General features: G+C 54.4%; 1 protein-coding gene across 14 annotated transcripts in view; it reads left to right on the top strand.

The window, feature by feature from the left end:
- The first annotated feature begins 775 nt into the window (after positions 1-775).
- TLE3 (TLE family member 3, transcriptional corepressor) overlaps positions 776-24,859 on the top strand; it is a 48,601-nt gene continuing 24,517 nt past the window's right edge. For 2 of the 14 annotated variants that reach the window (XM_027123475.1, XM_027123473.1), the window contains exons 1-6: positions 784-1,870; positions 2,420-2,520; positions 3,036-3,099; positions 4,090-4,134; positions 22,320-22,382; positions 23,972-24,076. In XM_027123475.1, the coding sequence (XP_026979276.1) occupies positions 1,847-1,870; positions 2,420-2,520; positions 3,036-3,099; positions 4,090-4,134; positions 22,320-22,382; positions 23,972-24,076 (402 nt within the window). In that variant the 5' untranslated portion in view covers positions 784-1,846. Of the gene's footprint in view, positions 1,871-2,419; positions 2,521-3,035; positions 3,100-4,089; positions 4,135-22,319; positions 22,383-23,971; positions 24,077-24,859 lie in introns of all 14 variants that reach the window. The other 12 variants (XM_027123479.1, XM_027123476.1, XM_027123481.1 and 9 more) reach the window with 8 other exon arrangements.

Raw genomic sequence — 24,859 nt, 5'->3', positions numbered from 1 at the left:
GCCAAGCTAGAGTTCTCCGACTTCTCGGGGGCAGCCGCCGCACATCAAAGAGGCTGTTTATTTGGCTTTCTGAAAAGAAGGACAAATGAACAAAGAAGAAAAGCTGGGGGCCGTGGGGTCGGGGGTGGGCCGGAGAAGGCGTAAAGAAAGGGACACCCTCAGTTCCGAGCAAATTTTTTAAGGTGGGGGGCAACTTTGGGACCACCACTTTATCAGTCCGAAATCTTGTGAAAACATTAAAGTGACAAAGTGATTTTGTTTGTTTTATAGTATGTAATTGGGCTGCTTTGCAGACCTAATGGGATTAGAGGGAGGTATCGTTTGCCGCCACTGCAGAATAAACTGATACGTTACTACCAGCCACAGGTTTTGAGGACTGTACAGCTTTTTTTTTCTTTTGTTATTATTCCTCTGTCTTCCCTCTTTCCCCCTCCCGCCAAATAATTATTTGCTAGTAGATCGTGGGAAAAAAAAAAGAGAGGAGGGGAAAAAAACCCTAGCAGCCCAGGACTATAATATATATCTATTTATTATATGTCTTTCGGTTAATTCCTGATCTGAGGAGCGCTGTTTTTCACTCCCATGCGAAAGTCACCAGCGGGTAGGGCCTGATTGCTACTTTTCATGCATAGTTTTAGACACAAGAGGGCATTGTGACGTCGCGCCCGGCGGCGCCCAGTCGCAGGCCGAGTCTGGCAGCCCCACGTGGGGGCCCCGCGCTCCCATTGGCCAGCGCTGGGCGAAGCTGCCACATTATTTTGTTACTTTTCAGTCCCTATTTGGAACTGCTCTCGCGGCAGTTCAGACCTCGTGCTCGTCTCCCTCGCCTGTCTGTGTGTGGTATCCGCAGGTCCGGGGCACTTTTTTTGGTGCGAGTGTGTGTGTGTGTGCGTGTGTGTGTGTTTGGGGGGATTGTCGGGGCGCGAGAGGAGAGCCGAGCCGAGGGGAAGGAAGGAAGCCACAGAGCTCCCCGGTCTCGGGCTGCTTCTCCCTTCCAGCGCTCTCCTGCCTGCGCGCTCCGAGGCGGCGGTGGTGGCACCGAGCGCTCCTCACTGGGGACTCGGCGCTCAAGCAGGGAGCAGCGAGGACCCCTTTGATGCGGCTTCCTGTGCCTGCTGGAGTTAGGATGCCAGGGTGGTTGATTCCCACCTACTGAGCCCGGAGTTTCCTCCTCGGCCCTGGGAAGGGCTTGCAGCGGCGGCGGCAGTAACAGACAGAACAGCAGGCTCTCCTCTCCGAGGGGGGGGGGGGGTCGAAGCGCCCGCGCCGGGCTCCCGCCCTCACCCTCCGGCACTCCTGCGGCCCCAAGCCGCCACCCCGGTGCCTGCCTCCTTCCTCTTCTCGCCGAGAGCCGCCCCTGGGATCGGACCCGCGCGCCCCGGATGCTGGGGCTGCCCCGGCGCGCCTCCCTCCTGGCGCGACGCGCTGAGTGAACCGGAGGGCGCCCGCGCTTGCCCCAGGAGGGGCCCCCTAACCTCGGGACCCCGCGCCGGACCCGCCGGGTAGACGACGATGTCCGCTCAGCCCCCGGCTTTGACGCGCTCCACGCAGCGGGGGGAAGGCGGCCGGCCACAGCCCGCCGAGCCCTAGGTGCACAAAGCCCGCGCCCGCCGCCCGGCCTCGGCGCCCGCCGACGACTTTGCCGCCTGCTTCGCGGCTCTTTGTCTCCGCTTGGGGCGGGCGCCCGACTCTGGGATTTCGGTGTGAGAGCGGGCTGGGGGGGCCGGGGACGAGCTCTCGGTTTCCCGGCCGCCCCCCGCTCGGGCTTGGCTCCCCCCTCCCCCGCATCTCCCCTGCCCGGGCTCTCGGCGCTTCCACGCTCTCGGAATCACGACCCCTCCCTGCCATGTATCCGCAAGGCAGACATCCGGTGAGTAATTGCAATTCGGTTTATTTAAGCATCTATCATGGGAGGGTAAACGAGGCAGTTTATCTGGCACCTCCATTTTGCTTGTTGCTACCTTTATAGTGTGTGCGTGTGTGCGCGCGCGCGCTCACACAAAGGGGATGGGATTGGGGGGGGCGCCGTTACGAGAGGAGGTTAATTCCGCCCTAATGGCGTGGGGGGCTGCCAGTCGTCCTGGGGAACTGTTTTCACGCTGTCCTCCGCCCCCTCGCCTAAGTATCCCAACTCACTCGTTGTGTCTCCCCCGCCCCAGAAGGGAATGGGAGCCCCTTCGTGAAAGGGATGGGAGCCCCGCGGCCAATAGGGAGAGGTTAGCCCCCCCGTCCCCCCCCCCGCCCCGTCGGGGAGCTGAGAAACTTGCAGGAAAGGTGCTGGGCTGTGAGGGCGGCCCCTATGGTGGGTGGGTGGGGGAGGTGCGGGGGGAGAACGGGGAAAGCCAGTGAGGGGTCTGGGCAGCTTGGAGCCGGGTCTGACGCCCCCGTCCCTCCGCTGTCTTGTCCTCGCCGGCTTCAGGCTCCCCATCAACCCGGGCAGCCGGGATTTAAATTCACGGTGGCTGAGTCTTGTGACAGGATCAAAGACGAATTCCAGTTCCTGCAAGCTCAATATCACAGGTAAGGCCAGTGGGGGCCGCCCCGGGGCTGGCGGGGCGGGGGCGTCTCCGCCGCAGCTCCTGCCACCACCCCTAGGGGACCGAGCGGGCCCCCGACCCCGGGGCGGCGGGGCAGTCCGGGCCTCTTCCTTTTGTTTCCCCTTTCCGAGCGCGGCGCCTTAACCCTTTGCTGCCGGCAGAGCCTCCCGGCTCCCTGCGCCGCCCCCAGGGTGAGGGTTCGGGTCGCGAGCCGGCTCGCTCCGGGTTCTGGGGGTCGCGAGCGAGCGTCGGGGTCCCGCCCCCCCGCGGCTCGGATAAGTCCACTCTCTTGGCCGCGGGAAGTTTCAAGCTGTTTCACTCCATCTCCGCGTGTCGGGGACCCAAGCCCCCCTCCCCCAGAGACTGCGGGATAAGGGGTTCCCCCCGGGGGGAGGGTGTCAGGAAAGTGACAGAGTGGCTCCCAGAGGCCCTTGGGTTGGGGCCTCGGAGGAGGCTGTGCAGGCGCCAAGTCTGAGCCGGCTCCTTCTGCCCTCGCAGCCTCAAAGTGGAATACGACAAGCTGGCGAACGAGAAGACGGAGATGCAGCGCCATTATGTGATGGTGAGAGGCCGGGGCGGCGTGGGCCTGGGGAGCCTGGAGCCGGGTCCCCTGACCGGCCTCCGCCGGGCAGCCCCGGAGCGGGTGTAATCCGAGTGTGCCCTCTGACCCTTCACCAGCCTCCCATAGCCCGGCCACTTGGAGGAGGGTGGGTGAGAGGAGGGGCAGAAAGAGAAACCCAAACCCCAGGCCAAGCACTTGTGCACTTCCTTTGTGCCCCATTAATTTGTGTTTTGAAGGTTTCCCAGAGGGCTGGTTGTCTTATCTTGGCTAGTAAGATAGGATTGGATCAGCCTATGTCAGGGTTGGATAAAAATCTCTCTTAGAGATCTCCTGGGAGTGTTTGAAAACTTCACTGCTCTGCAGCCCTGGGATCTAGCCAGAGTGGGGCGTAAGGCCCCTCCGCCTACCCCCTTTCTCCGGGGGTTTCTGACAGTGGAGGAGCCTTTTACAGGCGTTTGCCTCCACTGTACACTCAGGGATCCCCCAACTGAGAACCTTAAAGGCCCTGGGACAGTGTGTAGACATCCGCCCTTTTCCCGGTGTCTATTCCAGCAAGTTTAAATCTTCTGTTGGTGAGGAAGGCACCGGAGGTCCTTAAGTGAGGCTCCCTGCACTGCTTTGCACATAAGAGGCCTTCGACACATTGCTAAATAACTCTCAGAGGACAAGAGGGTCCCAGTGTACACACGATTCCTTGTTGAACGAGAACCTTGTATAAACAGGATATATGGCACAGGCAGGGCTGGTGGGAGGGAGGGCCCCGCTCTTCATAATACTTTGCGTATAGGATGTTCTGTTGCAGTGAGAACAGCACTCATGAGCCGGTCTTCAGCTCTGCAGCCCCTTTATAGCCGGCTTTGGGCTTTGACTTAAACTTCTTTAGCAGAGTATCATAAAAGTATCATTTGGCCGAAACCTTCCCCAAAGCTCATTGTGGAACACAAACAGACTTCGGTGTTGTGCATTAACGGCCGTTACTTTTACTTTTAGTACTACGAGATGTCCTATGGATTGAACATTGAAATGCACAAGCAGGTAAGTGCTTTACCGTACATGTCTAGCTTTAAAATTTTTACCTAATCTACAGATGTTTAAAAATGGCTTCTCCTGTTTGAAAATGAGCCTCGTTCTTCTGTTCCTTCTCCTCCTCCTTGAAGAGTGAATGGATCCAGCCCTTGACATGCAGGGTTTGAGGCTTGGCTGATTTCTTGGACATGTTGAGCTTCTGGTGTCCGAGCTTGTGAAGTTTGTCCTGGTGTTGGATCTTGGTGGAGGAGGAAGGAGCCAAAGGAAACTTGTTCCTTCAGGATCTACTTTACAAACTGCTGAAACCCAGAGGTAGCTGGCTGCTACCTGTTTTAATGTAAAATTTTCAAGAGGAAAGGCAGGAGAGTTTGTGTGTGTGTGTGTACAAAAATATGTTCTGCCTTGATGAGATTAAACTTCAAGAGTCTTAAAAGCCAGGCTGAGCTGTCAAAATTTAAGGGAACAAGCCACCAACTGCTTAAAAATACAAAGCCAGAGTGAAATACAGCCCAATGCCTTATGTATACGAGGCAATTCTTTTATCTCCATCTTAATGTGAAGGCGGCCACAGCCTTTCCCATTTTTCGGAGAAGGAAGATGAAGCCGAGAGGTGAAGTAACGAGCCTGGGGCAGCCTCGCCAGGACTTCTGAGATGGCTGGGGGTTGAGCTCAGCTTTGAAATCCTGGTTTGAAGTCAAACCAGTTTAGCTAGTGTGGTAGTGTGCGATGGATATGTAAACTACCCCGTATTGTCACTCTTCTAATAACAGTATACCTCAGACCGGGCAAATACAAACACCTTTATCTTGCTGCATATCAGTAACTCATCCTGGGTGCCGGGCTGGGCTGGGCTGTGGGAGAGGCCCGTTTGTGTATTTGTTTTCCGAGGAGAGGCCGCCTATAATTTGGCCTGGCCAGTGATTAGCATTGACTTGGCAAGGAGAAATGGCGCAGGCTGGTGGTTCTCTGTAACAATTGGTGTTCTTGAAATCCCAGGAGACTGTTGACTTATTCTAGTCTTCGTTGACCGTGCTTTGAATGGACTTTCTGCTCTAAATGAACAGTGGTTTACAAGGTTTAAACTTCGCTCTTTAAGGGGGCAGGACCCAGGGCAGGTGACCTCTGGAATGCTTGTAGATTCCTGTCTGCCCACTCCAGTGGCTTCGCACAGAGTCTTTGGAATCTAGTTTCCTTTCCCCTCCTGGAGGGAACCCCAGTGTTGGGTGAAGGGCAGCCAGAAAGGGACCTGAGTTTGTTGAGGAATCTGGGGAGGCACATGAAGGCTACCAGGTTTTTACTTCTTGACCCACAGGAACTGTAAACAGACACCACTTTGTAAGTAAAGCTGTCTCTCCTCGGGAGTCGGGGCTAGAGACTGCCCAACTTCAGGTGGGACTGACTGGGTCTGACTGGTCCAGTAAGAATGTGTGCAGTGCAACCGGGGTTCCAGGTGTTCAAGGGCCTTGGGCTCTTATGCAGGATGCAACCTCATCCCTTTCTCCACCCCCTCTTTTTTTGTCCTCAGCGCTTGGTATCTTGGGTGTGTTTAAATTGAACAGGGTAATTGCACCCAGGTTTAAAAGTTATAGCAGCCGTTCTTCTAAGAGCTTCGTGGTTAAGGTGTAATATGTCGTTGCATGTCGAGGTCTGCATGGGTGGTGTTCCCCGCGTCTGTGAGTGGCTGGTTCTTTGGCACAAAGAATCCACCTCGGCTGGTGGAACGAAGCTGTCCCTGGAGTCCTGGGGACACTCTGAACCCAGGAAGAGTTGTTCGCCTTCCTAGCACATTGAGTGGTGGGGTTTGCATAAGGAGCAGCTGTGTGCATCTGGGACTTCTGGCCAGTCCCCAAACCAGGTTCTTAGGGGGAGAATGCCTGAGGTTTGGCGACATGGTCTCATTTAATCCTGTCAGCTGCCAGAAGCAGATAGATGTATTCTTTGACCTCTTTTTGGAGGCGAGGAAACTGAGGCTTCAGGGAGGCGAGGAGGGCAGACCTAGGACTCAAATCTGGGCCTCTGGCTTCTAAACAGGACTTTACCCTGTTTGCCACTCACCTTTGCCTTCCAGCCTCAGCTCCCACTTGCTTCCCAGAGGGAGTGTTCCCTGCTCTGAGTTCAGTGCCTTTGCCGGTTTTATGGCAATCTCTGAGTTGGGTGCAATCGCCCGGTGGCTGTGTAGGAACAAAGAGGCAAGGAGGTGAAGAAACCCTGCACTGAGAAATGCAGCCCTGACCTCCTGGGGCTGGCCACTCCCTAGGCATGCAAGGGTTCTGCAGAAGAAAACCGGCCACTAATTGTAGTGTGGGTCTTGGGTGCATTTGGCGGATGGTGGTTAGGCCTGAGCAAACAAGTTTATCAGCTGACCTGTTTAGCGGTTGACTGGTGTTTTATCTGCGCACACAATCAAGTGACTGGAGTGCTTGAATTATTCATGCAGTGTCCTGCCCTCTAGACTTGACTGTTCGTGTGATTACATCTGCCTGGAACAAACAGGCTGGATTCTTCATCTTGAAGCTGGGGGGGGGGGGGGGGGGGGGCGGGGACTGTCTGTACTTTTATATAATGGCTGCTCTCCAGAGCTAGCACCTTGGGGAGTGTGGCAGTCCTCAGCCTGCGTGCTCCCGCTCTTCCTCCCTCTCTCTCTCTCTCTCTCTCTCTCTCTCACACACACACACACACACCTCTTACCAGCACCCCCACATATTTTCTTCAAAAGCCGCTTGCTGGCTCTATGGGAAACGCCTATTAGTTGGGAACCTCAGGTTCTACCAGATGGGCCTGAGTATTGACAGAGGGCAGCTGATGAGGTGCGTCCAGCCCGTTTTTATTCTACCGAGAGGTTAAACTCACTGTGGCTGGCTCCTTTCCTAGCTGTTTCTCTGTCTCCCTCTCCGTTCTTTTTCCAAGCTGTCAGATCCCAGAGAAGCAGTAAATGGTTTCTCCTCCCCTCCCTCCCTCATTGTGGCAAAGCAGAGGTTACAGCATCATGGGCCTGGCCCGAGATTTCAAGAGGTCACCCACCTCCTCCAAGCCTCTACTTCCAGGCAGGATGTCAAGGGTGATTCAGCAAGGCCGGGGAGGTGATGATGGCTGGCCAGCTCGTCAGTTCCCATCTTGTTCCCGCGGAGGCTGAAGCGCTCGGGTGTCAGCCACAAATCGCCAGCGTAGAAACAAGCCCTCCAGAGCGATCGTAGTGCATTGGGTTTGAGGCACTGGTGCCCTGAGAAGCTGGGGCAGGCCTTCTTTTCACCCCCTGCTGGTGAGCGCTAAGGTTTTGGAAGAGCACCAGAGGCCTTTTGACTTGGGGACAGTGTCATGCCCCCACTTTTCTGTCACTGAGCAACACTTCTTCTAACTTTCTGTTCTAACTGGGAGAGCCCTTTGGCATCTCCTGCAGACCTTTCAAGTCACAGATGAGGAGACTGAGGCCCAGGCAGGGGAGCCGAGGTATCCAGCCCCATGTTAGCAGAGGAACTGCCGCTGCCACTTTTCCTCCTGACCCCAGGTCTCTTAGCAAAACTCAAGAAACGAGAGCGCTTATTTACTAACTAATAGCACTCTGTGTCTTTAATTATTGTTGCTTCTTTCTGCGTTATCTCAGGAGGCTAAGGCCACAAACCTGGCAACGCCAAAGTTCCGCATTTCTGGTTCTATAACCATATCAGATGAATCATCTCTGCCCGCCCAGGGTGCTCTTCTGAACCGCTAGCTATTTGCACAACCAGTGATTCAGTGCGCCTAGTAATAAACGCAATGCATAACTAGCAATCCCAGAGGTAAGGGTCACAGGTAAGGTAAAGTGATAAAACCTGTGACTCTTTCATCTAAGGATGGGGGTGGCCATGAACATGGCTGAAGATGGAGATGGGACATCTTCATTTGTCATTGCCCTTCTCTGGGTCCTCACACCTACATAAAAAGGGGCTTGGGCTGGAAGACCTCTAGGGATAACAGCTTGAAGTTTTGTGGCTGCTGTGAAGGTGTGTGTGGCCAGAGGGGGCCAGCAGGTGGTGAGGTTACCAGAACCCTGCCCAGGAATCAGGTCCGTCTTGGTGAGGAGAAGGTGGAGCACTGAAATTGAAGGGGACGTGGGTCTTCCTACTAGGGCGGTGCCTATTTGTGTGGCATCTGAGTCGAGCTAAGAAAAAAACCTTTGAGTATCATTTATTTTGGTCAGAATGCTGGCATCCGGGAACCGCTCTACGCCCTGATTTCCTTCTGACTTTCTTGCCTTGTCGCTTTTCTCTGGAACAGTCTCTCCTCTAGTCATGCTGGCCTGGGGTGCCTGCCTTGCTCCAGTTTGGGGTCCACCAAGCTCCAAGCTCCCTTCACCCTGTCCTGTCCACCTAGGAGGAGCCTGCCTCCCAGGCCCCCAAGACTGCATCTCACACCAGCCTTCTCGGGACCCCCTCTTCCTTCTTGCCGATGGAGTTGTCAGAGCGAGGGTCTGTGTGCTTTCCTTGCGCTTTTCCTTCTCGTCCATTTGATCACTGAAATGACCTGGAAGATGGGCACATGGTCCCTGTCTTTACCCTCCGATCAAGGAAACTGGTCCTAGATGGGGACCTGGCTCCTTACTGAAGACTCTCCATGAATCCTGCTGGACCAGGAGCTCCTGGAGGGCACAGAGCTCTTCTTTCTGTCTGTGGCTTCCTCCTTCCCCAGCTCGGACAGGAAGGGTCTAGCCTAGGTCAGAGGCCCTTTGTTTCCTTTTTTGGTGTAGGAGTGAGTCAGCCAAGGGATGAATTCCCTTTTCCTTCCTGCGTGGGGGGAAAATGTTTTTCCATCCCGTTTGTACAAAATCCTGGGATGCCAGGGGCAAAAAGGTGATCAGGCTGGACCTCAGTGGGGTGCCCTGCTGCGATCTGCATGCAGGAGGTCCTCCTACACCCCCATAGCTGGGGGGCAAGCCCCTCTGCTCAGGACTCCTATGTGCACTTAGCATATATTGGGTGCTCAGTGAACACGTTGCTTCTCCTTTGCTCAGAATTACTGGGCAGTCAGAGGGTGTGAGTCGAGATGGGGGTTCGTTGCGGGCTGGCCGCCGGCTCTGCAGGCTTCCTCCTGCTGCTTCCTACTGCTCACCATCCAGTTTCTCCATCAGTCAGATGAGCGGGTTGGACTGATCCCCAAAATGATTATTAGGGGCCTGGGGTGTCCCGGGTGTGGTCTGGGGCTTGTGTCACAGACACCCTTCCCTCCACGGGGGAGTCGGGCATCTAAATAAGTCATTGCAATGCAGTGAAGTAAGTACTAATGGAGGAGCCCCCGGGACAGAAGGGCTCATCCTTCCTGGGAAAGGGGAGTCGGGTCAGAGAAGACTACACCGAAGGGCTGTTATTTGAGCCTCGTCTTAAAGGGAGGGCCGCGTTCGTTAGGCAGGAGCCGCCAGTGGAGGCTCCTCCGGGGGTGGCAGCAGCAGTGCTTGGAAAGGCAGCCAGGTGTGTCCCAGAAGCCACAAGTCCACAAGTCTTGGGAACGGGGCGGGGAGGGGGGACTCCACTTGGGGCAGGAGGTGAGGTGGTGACATGTTGCAGCAAAGCGATCTCCAAGGCCTCTCTGCTCTCACACTCGCCGCTCTGTGGCTCTTCGGTCCCCAGATGGCTCTCCAGGGCTGGCCCAGGTCCATCTGCCGGGCCGGGCCGGGGGGCCACTTGCTGCAGTCTGTGGCCTGCTTCCCCACCGTCATCTGCTGGTTTGAACTTTACTCCCCAAAGTGGCATTGTCTTCTTGCTCATATTGGTAATTCTGTAATGACTGGTTATGACCCGCCCCCTCCCCCATATTTAATTCTCATCAGCCCAGCTCTCCACTTTGCTATTAATGATAGCAGCCGGCAAAATAGCTTTCAACATGCCATTGACAGTCTGGTTTAAGAGAGCACTTGAAGTAGTGCTAGACAGCTGAAAGCACCCATAATTGTGTACCAGAGTGAGAACTGCGCACTCAAGGGCCTTGTTTTTATATGCTTAAAGGGACAATATCTTGTTTTCAAGATCACAGCCAAGATGCTTTCTCTCCCCTTCTCTCTTTGCTTTTCTCCCTTGGCTTTTGCTTTTCTCTTGCCTTTCAAAAGAAATGTTCCTTCTCAGGTTGAGGCTAAGGGGAAACTTAGGGAAGGGGGGGAATTTCCTGCTGCCCCAGAAGTAAGGTTTGGTGCCGCCCCCGAGGGTCTTCTGGAGGAGATAATGGGGGCGTTGCAGTTCTCCCCAGCAGTGATGTTGAGTTCTTTTATTTACTAGGGCTGTTGCACTGGTGAGCATGTGGGTGGAGCGAGCAGGCTTCCAAACTGTCACCTTGTCACCGTGGATGTGCAGGCAGAGGCCATCTGATGGGGGAGGGGTCAGCCTTTGGGGAGTCAGATCAGGGGCCTCGAAGTCCCTCAAATCAGATTCCAGGAGGCCGTTCTTCTGCAGAGGCCCCTCCGGAAATTGTGAGGATGGGGAGGTCAGGGACTTGCCTTCTTCAGGGGAGGTTCATCCCAGCTTGGGATGAGCCAGGGGACCCATTTACTCAGCCCTGAAGATTCTGCCTGAGAACAAAGACCTCCCTCCCCTTCACCCCAGTGATGTCACGACTTTGAAGGTTCAACAACCTTTTAGGAAGAGGCTCCCTTCGCTTGCTATCACCAGAACTTCCCCTGACCAATTGCGTCCTTTGAAGGGTGAAGGAAGAACCAAGTTCCCAGGAGTGGGGCTGAGATTCCAGGGGAGCCCCTTTGGGGTTGGGTCGGGCTGCGCCCGTTGCCCTGTCCTCTCAGAGGCGCCCCGTTTCATTCACCCGCCACGTGAGTGACACAGGCGGGGTGCTGGGGCAGCTGCCGCCATCTCCAGATGATCCCAGGGGAAAGCCTTCATCAAGGATACAGTGAAAATTTGATCTACCAGATACTGTAGATTATAATAATGTAGCCTTTCGTATTTCTGTAGCACTTGATTGTTTGCAGAGCAGATTAGACATTTTCACCTTAGAAACCTAAACTCGCAGGCATTTGGCTCCAGGACACACACACACCAGGAGGAAAGCATCAGAGCCTGGCACGAAAGGCCTGGCGTGTGAAGATGACCTGTATACTTAAGGGTGCCACAGGGCTGTGTTCTTTTCTTTATTTTTATTTATTTATTGTTTTCGGTACGCGGCCCTCTCACTGCTGTGGCCTCTCCCGTTGCGGAGCACAGGCTCAGCGGCCATGGCTCACGGGCCCAGCCGCTCCGCGGCATGTGGGATCCCCGCTCGGACTCTCAACCGCTGCGCCACCAGGGAAGCCCGCAGGGCTGTGTTCTTAAACTGGGGCTGGGTTTAAGAGGGGAGGAGAGCGTTGTGGAGGCTCTGAGCGCCCTGAGGGACGAGACCATTCTGCATTCACGGAGGCCCCTGAGCCCGTACCGGGTGCACGGTGTGCATTTTGTTGGGGACTCCGGGACTGTATGTTCCAGTTTGGGGGTCTTCCTGACCCTGGATAGCGTCACGGACCTTCTGGGAAGGATACCAGGCTTTCTCAGGTTTCTGAGAGAGGCCTGTGGTTGCGAAAGTCGTGCTGGTAGGAAGAAATATGTGTCATAAACCTGTATTATAACGTGTCTTTGATAGGCTTAACCATTTTTTTTTCCCGTCTCACATGACAGGACAGTTGAAGTGTGAGAGGAGAAGAAAGGGAGGGGGGTGAGGAACGAGATAGTTGGGGAAAGATGATAAAGCAGAGATATGGGGGGGCGGGATAAGGAATGGGGAAGAACCAGGGAAAGCATGCTGACTTTGGATTACGGGAGCACCCGAGTAGCAGGAAGCAAGGGTTAATGGCTTGGAGGTAAATTAGTAAACGATGCCTGTCATTCCTCAGCTATCTATTTGGGCCTGGAGTTCCAAGTGTTGGGGCCTTATCTCATTGCCCTTTTAAATCCTTGATAACCATTGTTCACAGCTCTTCGACTTTTTTTCTTCCCCCTTAATTCCGAATGAGAACTTTTTCTTTCGTTTGTACTGGGAGGGTACATCTTCCCTCAGAGGCGGAAAGAGTTCTTTCCACCAGTCCTGCAACCTGGGGGCAGGGCAGGGGACTCTTCCTGCCTGGCTGGCTGGGGAGGTTTCTGTTTTAGACTCCTACACCACCCAGCCAGTAGGTGAGGACTTTGTGACAAAGGGCCTCTACCCAGTCCCCAAACACTTCTCAGGGGAGAGCCCTCCACAGGTCCGTCCTGCTCCTGGTCTGAAACTGAGCATCCCGGCAGGCACGTGCTTTGTGAACCAGTGGTGAGATCTGCTAGGGCGGAGCGGGGCAGTTTAGTGTGTCTGGGGGGCAAGGGATGGGAGGCAATCCTCCAGCTGAGGTGCAAGCGGGGTACACGGACTATCAGACTTCCTGCCCGGGAAGGGGTCGGGCAGACTCGTGGGCCTGGGAGAAGCTGCCGGTGATACCAAATGGTCTGGAATGAGGGGCTAAAAGCCTGGTGGGAAGAGAGTACCCATGGGATCGGGCAGATGGAGGTAGGGGGCGGGCCAGGGCTGATCAGTCAGGGGGTGCTTTAGCCCCTCCTTAAACCCTTACTCTGAGAAGAGAAGGGGGCCCTTCCTCAGAGATGCCTTACCCGTGGAGAGTGCTGCAGTCCAGTGCCCATCTTGCTTTGCCTAAGAGCAGAAGTCCTCGGGCAAGACTCCGGACGAGTTGAGGTTGATGGCCCCATCTCCTAGGACCTCACGCTTTATCCCAGAGAATCGGTATCCCCATGAAACCAGCCCGAAACGAGGAGAAGCATTAGAGCCCCCAAAGAGCTGCCCTTCCCCTGCCACAGTTCTCCCACTGTTGGCTTGACGCTGGTCTCTGTCACCTGGCGCTCTGTGTGTGGCACCGGGGAGCCTAGCCTGCAGGAACTCCTGAAGGTGGCGGTGGTGGGGTATGTGTGTGGGTGGTCTTCTCTCTTAGCCTTTTCCGGTTTCTCTCTAATCTCTTACCTGGTTCTCACCCCACTTCTCAAGGGATCTCCACCTGGCTCTCCCTCGCTATCCCCCTGACTAGGTCCCTGTCTTAATCCCCCTCTGGTGCTGTAGGAACATTGGGCATTTCCCAGGCCTCCAGGTGGTGGGTCTTTGATAAACCCTTTTTCATGAAGGTGCCAGTGGAATCAGAGTTGGTCTCTCAGAAGTCAGTTGGTTCTCGAAGGGGCATCCTGGGAAGTTAGGTTCAGAGCACCAGGAGCTGGGAGATGGCCTGTCCTGGTGGCTAGGAGACAGGCTTGGAAGTCATACAAACTTAGTTTTGAGTCCTAGATTAGGATCTACTGGCTGTGTGACTTGGGATAGGCCATTTCTCTCTGCGAACTTGAATTTGTAATGGGAATGGTGAGAATGCCTACCTGTTAGAGTGGTGCTGCCTGATAGAACTTTCTGCAGTCGTGGAAGTGACTATCTCATTGTCCCGTACGGTAGCCACCAGCCACGTGCGGCTGTTGAGCCTTGGAATGTGGCTACTGTGACCGAGGAACTGAGTTTCAAATTGAACTTTAATTAACGTTAGCTAGCCACGCATGGCCGCTGGCTTCATGTATTGGACTGTGCGGTTATAGAGCGTGTTTTGAGGATGATGTGAAATGACGCATGCTAACTGCTTAGCACAGTACCTCCCTTGTGTGTGGGGAGACCTCAACAGGGGGTTCTCACAGCGGGACAGTCCCCGAAGTTGCCAAGGCCTGAGAGAGCGAGGACCAGCTCCTTGCTGTTGCACGTGTTGTGACACTTCCCAGAGCCCTTTCTCCTTTGTGACTTGTTGACTCCACATGCCAGCCCTACAATGTGGACACCAGGAGCCCCGCCTAACGGTAGGAACACTGACGTTTCAAGAGGTTAAGTGACCCGATTGCGGTCTCCCTGTGGATCAGGGGCGGGTTCAGAACTGGTAACTCGGCTTGTTTCATTTGGACCAGTGATCTTTATCCAGAGGCCACATCAGGGTGTGGTCTTCTGTGGTCTCCACGCTGGCCCACCCTCAGACCCACCTGTACATCAAGGCTTTGATTCCAGTGTTGGGAAGTCCTCAGACAAAGCTTTTTAAGAATTCGGTGAAACATGAGTGTCAGCGACGTGTAGACGGGGGTTTCTCAACCTGGGCACCGTTGGCGTTTGGGGGCCAGATAATTCTCTGTGGTGGGGCTGTCCTGGGCTTCCCGGGATATTAAACAGCATCGCTCGCCTTTACCTCCTAATTTCCAGTAGCACCACTTCAGTTGTGACACCCAAAAATGTCTCCAGACACTGCCAGTGTCCCTGGGGGAGTAAAATCTGCCCTGGTTTAGAACCCTTGATTAGGGGGAGGAATTCTGGCTCCAGAGCCATTGTCTTGCTGTGTGACCTGGGGCAGCTGGGCCCTCTCTGGGCCTCCTTTTCTCCATCTGTGAAATGAGATGTTGAATGTGCTGATGGTTTGGGAGGGGGCCAGTCTGAGAGGGAGCCGATCGTTTAAGCAAGTTTCTAAATAACTGATCTTGATTTTTATGGCCTGTGAAATGCCACCATTCCTGCCATCCTTGTCTGGGGAAGAGAGGCCCCTCAGACCCTTTTAATCTAAGGAAGGGCCACGCGCTTGGGTTGTGGACTCAGTGATGGGGTGGGTAAAAGGGGACTGTTTTCTGCTCCTTCCCCGACACCTCATTTGCCCCTTCCCACCACCCAGGTTTCCCAGAGAGCCCCTGTCCTTAAAAAGTCACAGCGCTGACCTTACAGGGAGACTCCCAAAATTTAACGAGCCGCCTCTGCAAGGGTAATGTGACTTTTACAGCCTGTTGAGGGGCAAAGGGAGATTTGCATAATGTTCCAAGGGGGATTAGGTGGCTGGGGGTTGCCATAGCAACGCCACAGGGATGAATTGAGAATTTTCCCTCCTGGCGGGAGTTGGCCTGTGGAGTCTGGGAAGGTGGGGGAGGGGACCAGGGGGTTATCTGAGGGGAGGGAGGGAGGGATTGGGGGGGTTGGTGGGGTCTTCCGCGCCTGGGATGAATGGGCAGTGTTGGGAGAAGCTGTAATCTGAAAAGGCTTTCCCTGTTCCATCTACACAAGCGGACTCTTTGAGGGCCATTCCCTGGAGTGGGGGTGGGAGGCAAGCAGAGTTCAATGTGTTTGGGAGCCAAGAAATTAAAGTGAACAAATATTTAAAGATTATTGGATCTTGTTAACAGGAAGCCCGGTGGATGGAAACTGAGAGTCTGAGAAATGAAAGTCTCGAGTCTTAGAGCCAGGGAGGGACTTGGCTGTCACCTTTCCAAGTCCCTCCCATGGAGTGGTATCCACGCCCGCCCGTGTCCCTGTAGGGTTGCCATTGAATGCTCCCCGGGACGGGGTACTCACTTGCACACAGCACCTAATTTGTTTTTGAGAGCTCTGATTATTAACTTGGACCAAAGTCTGCCTCCTTCATGCAATGGAAGCTGAGGTCCTAGCGCAAGACACACCTGGGGCGGAAATGCAGGTCTCCAGGCTTTGCGTTGCCAACTCTTTCCAGGGTCAGTGGCCTAGATGCTTCCTCTGTTCTCCCACCCACGCCACTCCCCCGCTTCCTCACTCAGCGTCACCATTCCCAATTCCCTTACTCCCTAGACTCTTGGCAGAAAATGTCCAAGACTTCTGGTGGGCACAGAAAAGGAAGGCGGGATTCCTTTCAGGGGAGCACCTGGGAAGGTCATGTCACAACTCAGGGCCCCCAGACTCTCTTGCTTTTCATCTGTCCTCGCTGGGTAAGGGCAAGTGTGTTAAATCCTCTCTGCCATCTTTACTCTGTGTGAAGGGCACGGGGACCAGTGTCACAGGCTGGCCCCAACCGGCGTCCCCTTCCTTCCCCCGGGAGACAGATCCTCAGGGTCACACCAGGGCTGGGCCTTTTTTTGTTACGAGCCCTCCCTGCATAAAGAATTCAGCAGGCTTCCTCGGAAGCATAAATATTTAATGGCGTTGTAGTTATATATAATTTGATCAATATGTCAATGCTAAAAGGGCCTTTAAGGAGGCTCACCTATCATTGAGTGATCTGTGATGTAAACCTCCCCAGCCCCTGCAGGAGCAGGGGTCATTATCTCCCGGGCTGCCAAGTAGGTCATTTACTCCCCCCTCCTCAAAGACACCGTGGAGCTGCTCTCCCCTAGAGCCAGTGCCTGGCGGGGATGGAGCAGGGCCTGGGAAGCCGGCACTGGCTTTTGCTGGAGGTCTCACACCTCCCTGTCCCTGGACTTCCTTCTCTCTGGTGATAACACGTCCCCTCGCTTTGTTTCCGAGCTCTCTGAGCTTGGTCTGAGGAGAAACTGCTTGGCAAGGAATTTCATCTCGTAGTCCAATAATTGAGGGCCTGTCAGTTTAGAATTGCCTAGGAAATGCAGTGGGCAACTTGAAGGTAAAACTGCTCGGATGCATTGTTCTGGAATCTCCCAGTATGACTGCGGGGTGACTGTGGCACCTGGCTGCCACAGCTTCCTGCTTCTGCACGGCCCCCAGCCTCTCCCTGTGCCCCTGTGATGTTAATTCAACACAGGCAGCCTCCCTTTGAACACCCCAGGACTTGAGTCAGAGAGCCAGGTAAAACCCCATCCAAATTCAAGAACCCTAGAGCAGACCAGGTGTCCACCCCAGACACACATGCTTCGAGAGGAGCCACCCAAGGCCCAGCCAGCAGTCCAGAGGTCACATGGCCTGTCGCACGCAGAGCTGGGGGGGGGGAGCACCATTTCCACGGGACTTGGGGTGCAACTCACGTCTCACGTAGGTATCTTTCCGTCAGCTCGTTTTTCTCGCACACGTCCACACACGGGGCCCCAGAATCACAGCACTCTGTTCTTCCCAAGACGCTGGTTGTCCCGTGAAGAAATGCTCGTTTTAGAAGTGAAACCGGCAACCTAGGAGCGGCCCTTTGGCTGCCTAATTGCTGTTACTTCCCACTAAGTGAGACACCTTGAAGAGCCCTTGCCTGGCTGTCTTCAGCTCCCTGTGAATCACGGCAAGAACCCGGACAGGAGGTGCTCGGCACCTACAGATAGGACATCACTGCTCTTGTCTGCTCTGTGACCGTTGGGTGCAGTACGGCTGATGGACACGTTCGAACGGTCTGTGCCGTGAAGACTGGTCCTGGGGGCCAAGCCCAGCCAGCCCCAGCCTAGCCCACCGCCCGGCATCCGTCCGTGTCTCAAGTCGGCTTGCCTCTTCTCTGCTCACCCTCTGAACTCACGTTCTGCTCTGTTTTACTGAGCTTTCTGGAGGAATCGATGTGTCACAGAGCAACTCAGGAATGTTTAGCGTTCTCAGACTCTGAAAGATGGCTCCTGGATCTTATCATTTATTCAGTCCATCCCTCTGTTTTGCAGACGACAGAATTGAAGCCCAGAGGAGGGAAGGGATTTGCCCAAAGCCATGCGGCTAGATTGGAGGCCGAGCTGGGAGGCGACGCCAGGTCATTTCTGTGTGGCTCCGGGGTCAGAACGTGCTCTTTAAAGCGGCCAGGTTCCTCCCTCTCCTCGTTTTTATTGGGCTGAGGTTAGAATGAAGTGTGCATTTTCAAGAGCTGATCGGTCCAGACGACCTGGCAGTTCAAATACTGGAGAGACGGCCTTCTGGAAGTGCCTGTCAGCTGTGACTTGAGCAGGCAGTTAAATTAAAAAAAAAACAAAAACCGAAGCCTGGCTGGGTGCTGCCGGTCAGGAGCAAGAGGTTGCTCGGGGTGTGGACCAAGGGCAGATTCCATCTCCCTTCAGTGTCGTGGGTCAAGGCCCAACGGATGGGAACAGCAGCAAATGTGAATGCAAGGGTGTGGCTGGAGCGGCGTACTTTGAGAAAGTTCTGGCACCCTCCGTCTACCCCAGGATGGTTAGAGGTTCTGCTCTGATGAGATGATCGCGTGAATGGGAGTCACTAAGGCGCGTGGAGCAGACTGCTCTCTGGGAAACTACACTCGCCCCCGCCCCCCTCATCTTGTGTTCCGTCACTTATTGCCTAACAGTCTGGACGGGGACACGGGGCAGGTGTACCTCCTGCGCCTAGTTGAGAGCGCAGATTCCGGATGTCGCAGGATCTCTGTGCACGCTTCTCTCTCTGAGCGGCTGCTCTGTCTGCGTCGAGTAGCTTAGTTCCTTCTGAGGAACGATGTTTTTCCACCAGCAAAGCTGCCTTCTTTGAACCACACTTGAAAAGAAACTTTCAAAGGCGGCACCAGGCTCCCCAAACACCTTTTTCCAAAGGAAGCCGTCCTCCCGCAGCCTGGCACCCGCCGCCTCCCAGGTTCTCCTCCGAGGCTCTGACTCAAAGGCAGTGGCCTTTTGGGACCAGGATGGAGGAAGGATGAAGGTCCCCCCCGTGAGCCCCAGCTGCCTTATTGATAACAGGGTGCCCCGAAGGCCAAAAGGAGCTTTCCAACGTAGGATCTAGTTCCGATTTGTGATTTGTGACCTGTCCCGATTGTTAAAAGTCACACGTCTTGATTCTTTTTTTCTTTCCTTTCTTGGAAGTGATGTTTAGAGCTTGTTTGAGTTGGATCAGATGCTGTTTTAACAGCTGCCCTAATCGGAAATGCTGTCAATTATTAACCCTGACAGTAGTTTTTCTTTGAAAAATACTTCTCTGAGCTCCCTCAAAATGTCAAAATTTGGCTTCTTGGTAGGAAGTCGGTTAGTGACGTTGCTTAATTGCCAGGCGTCAGTTTCCCCATCTGAAAACTGGAGATTTATAAGGAGTGCCTTCCCTGTAGGGCTTTTGTGAGCTCACACACGCAAAATGGTTGCAGCAGCTGGGTCGGCGGATGTTAGCCATTATTATTATCGTTGTTGTTAAGAGTGGTTCTGTCCGGTCGACTTTCTATTTGCGGGAGCTTCCACTCCTGCCGTCACCACCCTCAAAAAAATAAACATGAAAAGAAAAATCGTTTAGGGAACAGTTTTCCTGTTCATTCTTTGACGCACCAGCGTGCGCTGAGCCCGTTATCAGGGTTGGATGGTCTATGTAGAAGAAACCGAGGCTCAATTCCTGCTTGCACATGGTGGGGAGACCAGGAGGGGAGAGCTGCTCCCCGGCAGGGGATGGTCCCAGCTGGGAAGGATGGGATCGCATGCTTTCTCCACCCCCGCTTCCTCCCAGAAAAAAAAACCCAGACACGAGGACAGGGACCAAGTGTGACACTACCCCCTTTCCTCTGCCCTCCCCCAACACTGTACAGTCCTAACTCGTGGCAGGCCAGAGTCCTTCCTGTCACTCGGGGAGGCCGCTTTTCATTAAGTCTGGGCCCCAGGAGAGAGCCTGAAGGCTGATAGCCCAGGCCTCCGGAATATTGCATATCTGTTCTGCTGGTCCTTGGTCGATGTGTGGGGTTGGGAGGCAAGAACTGCTCCCTGTGGGTGGAAAGGTGAGATGAGAGGGGACTTGGTCTGAGCCCCCCACAGGGCTTCTGAGCGACCCAGCCGTGGTCACCTAGTAGCCTGGATGCCAGGCTTGAACCGGTCTTGAACCAGGCAGAGCTACGTGAAATCCCAGCAGATTTTTCCTCATAACCAGAGGATGCTGGGCTCTGGACCAGGCCGCACAGGGGAAAGATCCCACCTGGGGGCAGCCTGTGGCCGCACATTTGCTAAAAGATGCGGGGAGAGGGAAGGTCAGCTACTTTTCATTTTGTTCCTTTACCTCCCAAGATCTTGACACTTGACCTGTTTGCTAGAGGAAGTAAGCAACAGCCGGGACTCCTTTATAACTACCCACCCCAAAAACGGTGAGAGCTGTAGTTGCTGAGCAGGCCAGAGTGATGGGGAAGGTTCCGAGTCTGCGCCTGCCTCCCTGGCTGTAGCGGGGGCAGCAGGCAGAGCCCAGCGGGCGGCTTGTGGCTGGTCTGGCTTGACCACTGCCTCACCCTGTCGATGAAGGACTTGTGCTCCTGGTTGTAGGTCAGCGCTCCGTCCGCCACTGCCCCTCCCCCAGATGCCCCCCACAGTGGGGCAGGCCCAGATCCCTGGCCAGGGGCCACTGCAAAAAATAAATGCGGGGAGGCCAGCGAGATTCTTTTGGTTCAACATTTACTGAGCACCTACTACGTACCAGGCTCTGCTATGCCAGTCATTTGAGGTAAGAAGCCTTGGACCGATGAGCTCCCTAGCAGTGAGGATGGTTTATTTTGTTTATTTCTCTTTGCTTTTTGTTTTAAATAAAACTTTCTGTTCTTATCTGGCACATAAACCTGTGACAGTTGAGTGATTATGTTGCTCTTACGGGTTTGGACTGATTTGATTGTTTCTAGAACTCCCGACGTGTACAACCCTGACTCTTATATTTTATCCCTCTTGCCCACTGTCAGTCAATTTGGGGGAAGAAAAATGAACATAAGTGAGAAAGGACCTTGTTTTGGAGTAGAACTCTTCCCACTTACCTAGATTAATAAATACAATAATTAGTAATCGTCCCAGGTTCCTTACAGTATGAATGACGGGCGTCCAGTGGGCGGAGGCCAGGGATGCTACTAAAAACACTACAATGCCCAGAACAGCCCCACGCAACAAAGAATTATCTGGCCCCAAATGTCAATAGCATTGTTGCTGACAAACCCAGTTTGTACGACAGACTGTTATACAGTGCCCTTGCTGGAATATACCCTGAATGTGCAGATGTGGCTGTGAGTCCCATGGGGCTTAGCGAGGATGATACACCCTCTGCACCCTGGAAGTTTAGAAATGTGGGGACCGTTATTGGCACTCAGTTGGTCTAGGATATGGGGGACAGTCTTTCACACCAAAGACTTGTTTTACCCCAGATGCCCACAGTGGGCAAGACTGGCCCTATTCCTGAGAATCTAGAGTGTTCCAGGAGAGAGCGGTGATCTCTGATCCCCACCCAGGAGCCCCTGATGCCCCGGACAGGCATTCTGAGTTGGAGCCTGCACCGCAGCCAGCAGCCCCAGGACGTGGGACCACAAAAGCCCATCAGATTCCTGGTCCATGGCCTGTCTCTTCACAAGCCAGGGGCATCCTCATCACTCATGAGGGGCTGGGGGCTGGGGGGAGGAGGGGATGCTGGCCCCAGGAATTCTCCTGAGGGCCAGGGTCTGTTCGTAAGCCCTCAGACAACATTGCTTTTATTTTAAGTGCACGAGGATTTCTCATCCAGAGTCATTTGACATGCAGATGATCACAGATTTTTAAAGGCTGTTGTCATGGTTTTGTCTCTGAAAGATGGCTATGTGCTGATGAGAGCCTTGAAGCCAGCTCTGGGACCTCAGTCCTGGTGGCCTTGGGATTCAGAAGGAGATAAGAGAAGCAATTCTGAGACTTGTCTGTCTGGTCCTCGGCCTTCCTGTCTGGATTCAGTTAACCATTTAGCCCCACTGTTTTTTTCTTTTTTCTTTTTTTTCTAAACCATTCTTCATCTGAGATGGTTTCACATGGAACACGGGTGGCAGAATCAGTTGATGTTTTTCTGAATGTGATCTTTTCTGGAGGGTTAGCAGTGGGGCAGAGAATTGTTTCTGTGGTCAACTTAGATGAAGGGCTAGGGATCCAATCAGTTACATCCCAAGCATCATGTTAGAGAAGGCAGTGCTTTATGCCCCCCAAAAGGAAGCGTCGACGGTGGGATTTCAGGCTGGGCAGCACATATAAGGGTGAGGGATCGGTCTGGTGGGAGACAGGCAGCAGCGGAAAGTGGAGGGCGAGGGAGACCCTTTAAGACACATATCGCCGGGTGTGAGGCTGGCCCCAGGGAACACTTTGGCACATGCAGCCGGGCGTCTTCCATCACCTCCTGATTTGTCTGGGAGCCCGAGAGCCTGGCTTGCTGTTGCCCTTGGGGCCCCAAGGCATAGCAGTTCCTTCTCACCACACTGCATTTCACTCTTGTTTGTGATGGGTTTCACCACAGTGGGCAGTGTGGAGGTGGTTCTTGTTTAGTTTTGCGTTGTTTTGATTAGGGCTTCCATCCAGAGGAGGCGAACTGGATACTCTGAACCAAACACAGAGACCACCTCTGATACGAAATTGGAGCTCCCTGAAATGTAGGCAGCCCGGTTGGAGGGAGTTGGAAGAGATTGCTTCACGCTGTGGATTTAGCGAGGCCTCCTGGCAGGAGGCCCACCGAGGGTGGAAGGATGGAGCTCGTCGGGGGTCTGCGGTTTGGGGGGGAGCTTGTCCTTCCACCGTCTGACATTTCGGCGATTGATTTATTGGCCTGAGCCTCACGCGGTCTCTTTTCCTTTGCAGACAGAGATCGCGAAGAGACTGAACACGATTTTAGCGCAGATCATGCCTTTCCTGTCACAAGAGGTAAGCCCTTCTTTTACTGTGGCCTCCGTTTCTTGCAGAGCAGCCCAGTGGCTGCCTGGGTCTCACCGGAGCCCCAGCCCCTGTCCGTTCACGTGGACTGAAGTTGACAGCCTGGGGCTTTACAGAAGCTCCTCTGGCACATCAGAGGGGCCACTTGCTCCTTCAGTGGAACCTGTTCTCTGCCCTTGCCTGAGCCCCGAGAGGAGGGTCCTGGCCTGTGGAGGGGCTAACAGTGGGCAGTGGGTACCGCTGTGCCTCCCCCCACCGCCGGCCCTACCCCATCCCAACCAGCATTCCCAGCCTCTGCTTCCCCGTGCCCCAGCTTCCACACCTGGAGACATCTAAGAGCAAGGAAGCCTGGCCAGTTAGCACCGAGGGCCAGACCCTGCAAGGAGAACTACCACCCAAAGGGGACCCCGGCCCCCAGGACAGAGTGTCCTCATCAGAGCATGACCAAGTCAGTCACATCATCTTCTAAGCACACTTCTGCAAGAGACTCCTGCCTGAGGCAGGGCTGGACCAGTGGGCAGTAGGAGAAAAGCGTCTGCAAGGAGGCCCCATGGTGCAGGGCAGATGGGTGGGCTGCCCGAGAGGGGCCCCTTTCCATCCAGCAGAGCTCACTCCAGCCTGGGGCAGGCCTGCCCTCCAGGCTCCCGTCAGTGGCTTAGACCACCCTCGCTCCCTCCGGGATTCCTGGGTCTCTTGAGTCGCAGTAGTGACCCATACGTGATTGAATTCATGTAAAAACAGGATATAGTGGTGTCCTAGGAGGTTGCAACCCATTAGGGGAGACAGCTGCCTATGAAGCAGGTTTCACCTCAAGGCTGAAGGGAATGAATGCACTAAAAAAAAATGTTTTTTTTAAATAGACTCTATTCTTTATAGTTTGAGGTTCACAGCAAAACTGAGTGCAAGGTACAGAGACGTCCCCTAGCCTTCCCCACCATCAACATCCCACACCAGAGTAACTGATGAACCTACATCGACACATTATCACCCAATTCCCAGCTTATAACGTTGTGCCGTTTTTTTGTTGTTGTTCGTTTTCTATTTAGATAGATCCAGGGTGAGTATCTGTAGATACACGTACTTTTCCTCTGAACCCTTTGGGTGTGAGTTGCAAACACCCTGACAGCTCACAGCACTCACTGCTCCAGCTGCCTCTCCTAATAGGACACCCTCCTGCGGGACTGCACTGTTGTCACCACAGTTAGGAAATGAATAATCATTCAGTAGCATCTTCTAATATCCAGCCTGGGTGTTAGTTTGGGGATTTATGCCTGGAAGGAAGTTTTTTTTGTCTCAAATGCCTGGAAGGAAGTTTTTTTGTCTGCGTGGCGGAGGGAGACGGTCGACAAATAGCCCTCTTTGGGCTCTTTTATATTTTAACTTAAAACTCCGGGAAGTGTGGATTACAGAAGTAATAGGCACGCGTTGAGAAGGGTTTAAAGGGTCCCCCGTCCTCCCCGTGTCCTGCTTTGGTCGGTGGACCTCCTCTGCCTCCTGTGTCACCACCTGTCCCCTACCCCGGTGCCTCCGCGGTCGGTCGGGGAAGGCGGCCGCCTCTAACCCACACCCGCTCCCTCCAGCACCAGCAGCAGGTGGCGCAGGCGGTGGAGCGAGCCAAGCAGGTTACCATGACGGAGCTGAACGCCATCATCGGGGTACGTGGACTCCCCAATCTGCCTCTCACCGTGTGTATAGCCCTTTTATTCCTCTCACTTACCATAACCAGAGATGGACCCTGACCTTAGCTGGCTTCAAAGAATGGCAGCCCCAGGGCTCCGGCCTCTCCCAGCATCTCATGGGCTTGGACCCGCCTAGAGATCTCCCCCTGTGGCTCCCCGGTTGCCTCTCACTCCCCAAGTTAAAGCGGTGCCCGACACGACCGGATCCGCCTCGAAATTCATCAGCCCCATCCTTTCCCAGCTTTCGGTATCTCCAGCATTGAGCCGGGGGTGGACTCTGGGATCACCTTGGAGGCCAACCTGGTTTCTCCCACCTCCCCAGGGGCCTGTCCCCTCACTGGCAAAGGTCTACCCTTCTTTGGCCACCTGGGATCAGAACTGTCTCTGCTGTACTGTGATGTGAAACGTGCTGTGGCATTTGGGGCTGGGCCTTGCTGTCCCATGTGCTGAGCTGCCTGGCGGAGTCTTCATCCTGGGCCCATGTCAGGTCCAGCCAGGGTCCCTGGCTAGGTCTCCCTGATGTTCTAGAAGTCCCGTCTCACCCGGGAACAGGAAAAGATAATGCAGAGTGCTTCGTGAGGCCCACCTCTGGTCTGGCCCCTCAGTGAAAGGAGGAAGCCCGATCTCTCCCTATTAGTGCTCCTACCTGGCTTACATCTTTAGTGAATTTGTGGGATTCACGCAGCATCTTCCTCCTGCTTGCTGCTCTGGTATGAGGCTGCTGAAGGATATTTAAGACAAGCATCTGAGGAGAAACAGGTTTTTTAAGGGGACTTTGGGCAAGGCTCT

Source organism: Aethalodelphis obliquidens, unplaced genomic scaffold (assembly GCF_003676395.1).
Source record: "Aethalodelphis obliquidens isolate GAN/ISIS:26980383/991018 unplaced genomic scaffold, ASM367639v1 scaffold26, whole genome shotgun sequence".
In the NCBI taxonomy this organism is placed as follows: domain Eukaryota; kingdom Metazoa; phylum Chordata; class Mammalia; order Artiodactyla; family Delphinidae; genus Aethalodelphis; species Aethalodelphis obliquidens.
Note: the sequence above shows the minus strand (reverse complement) of the source record. Positions and strands in the feature narration are given on the sequence as shown.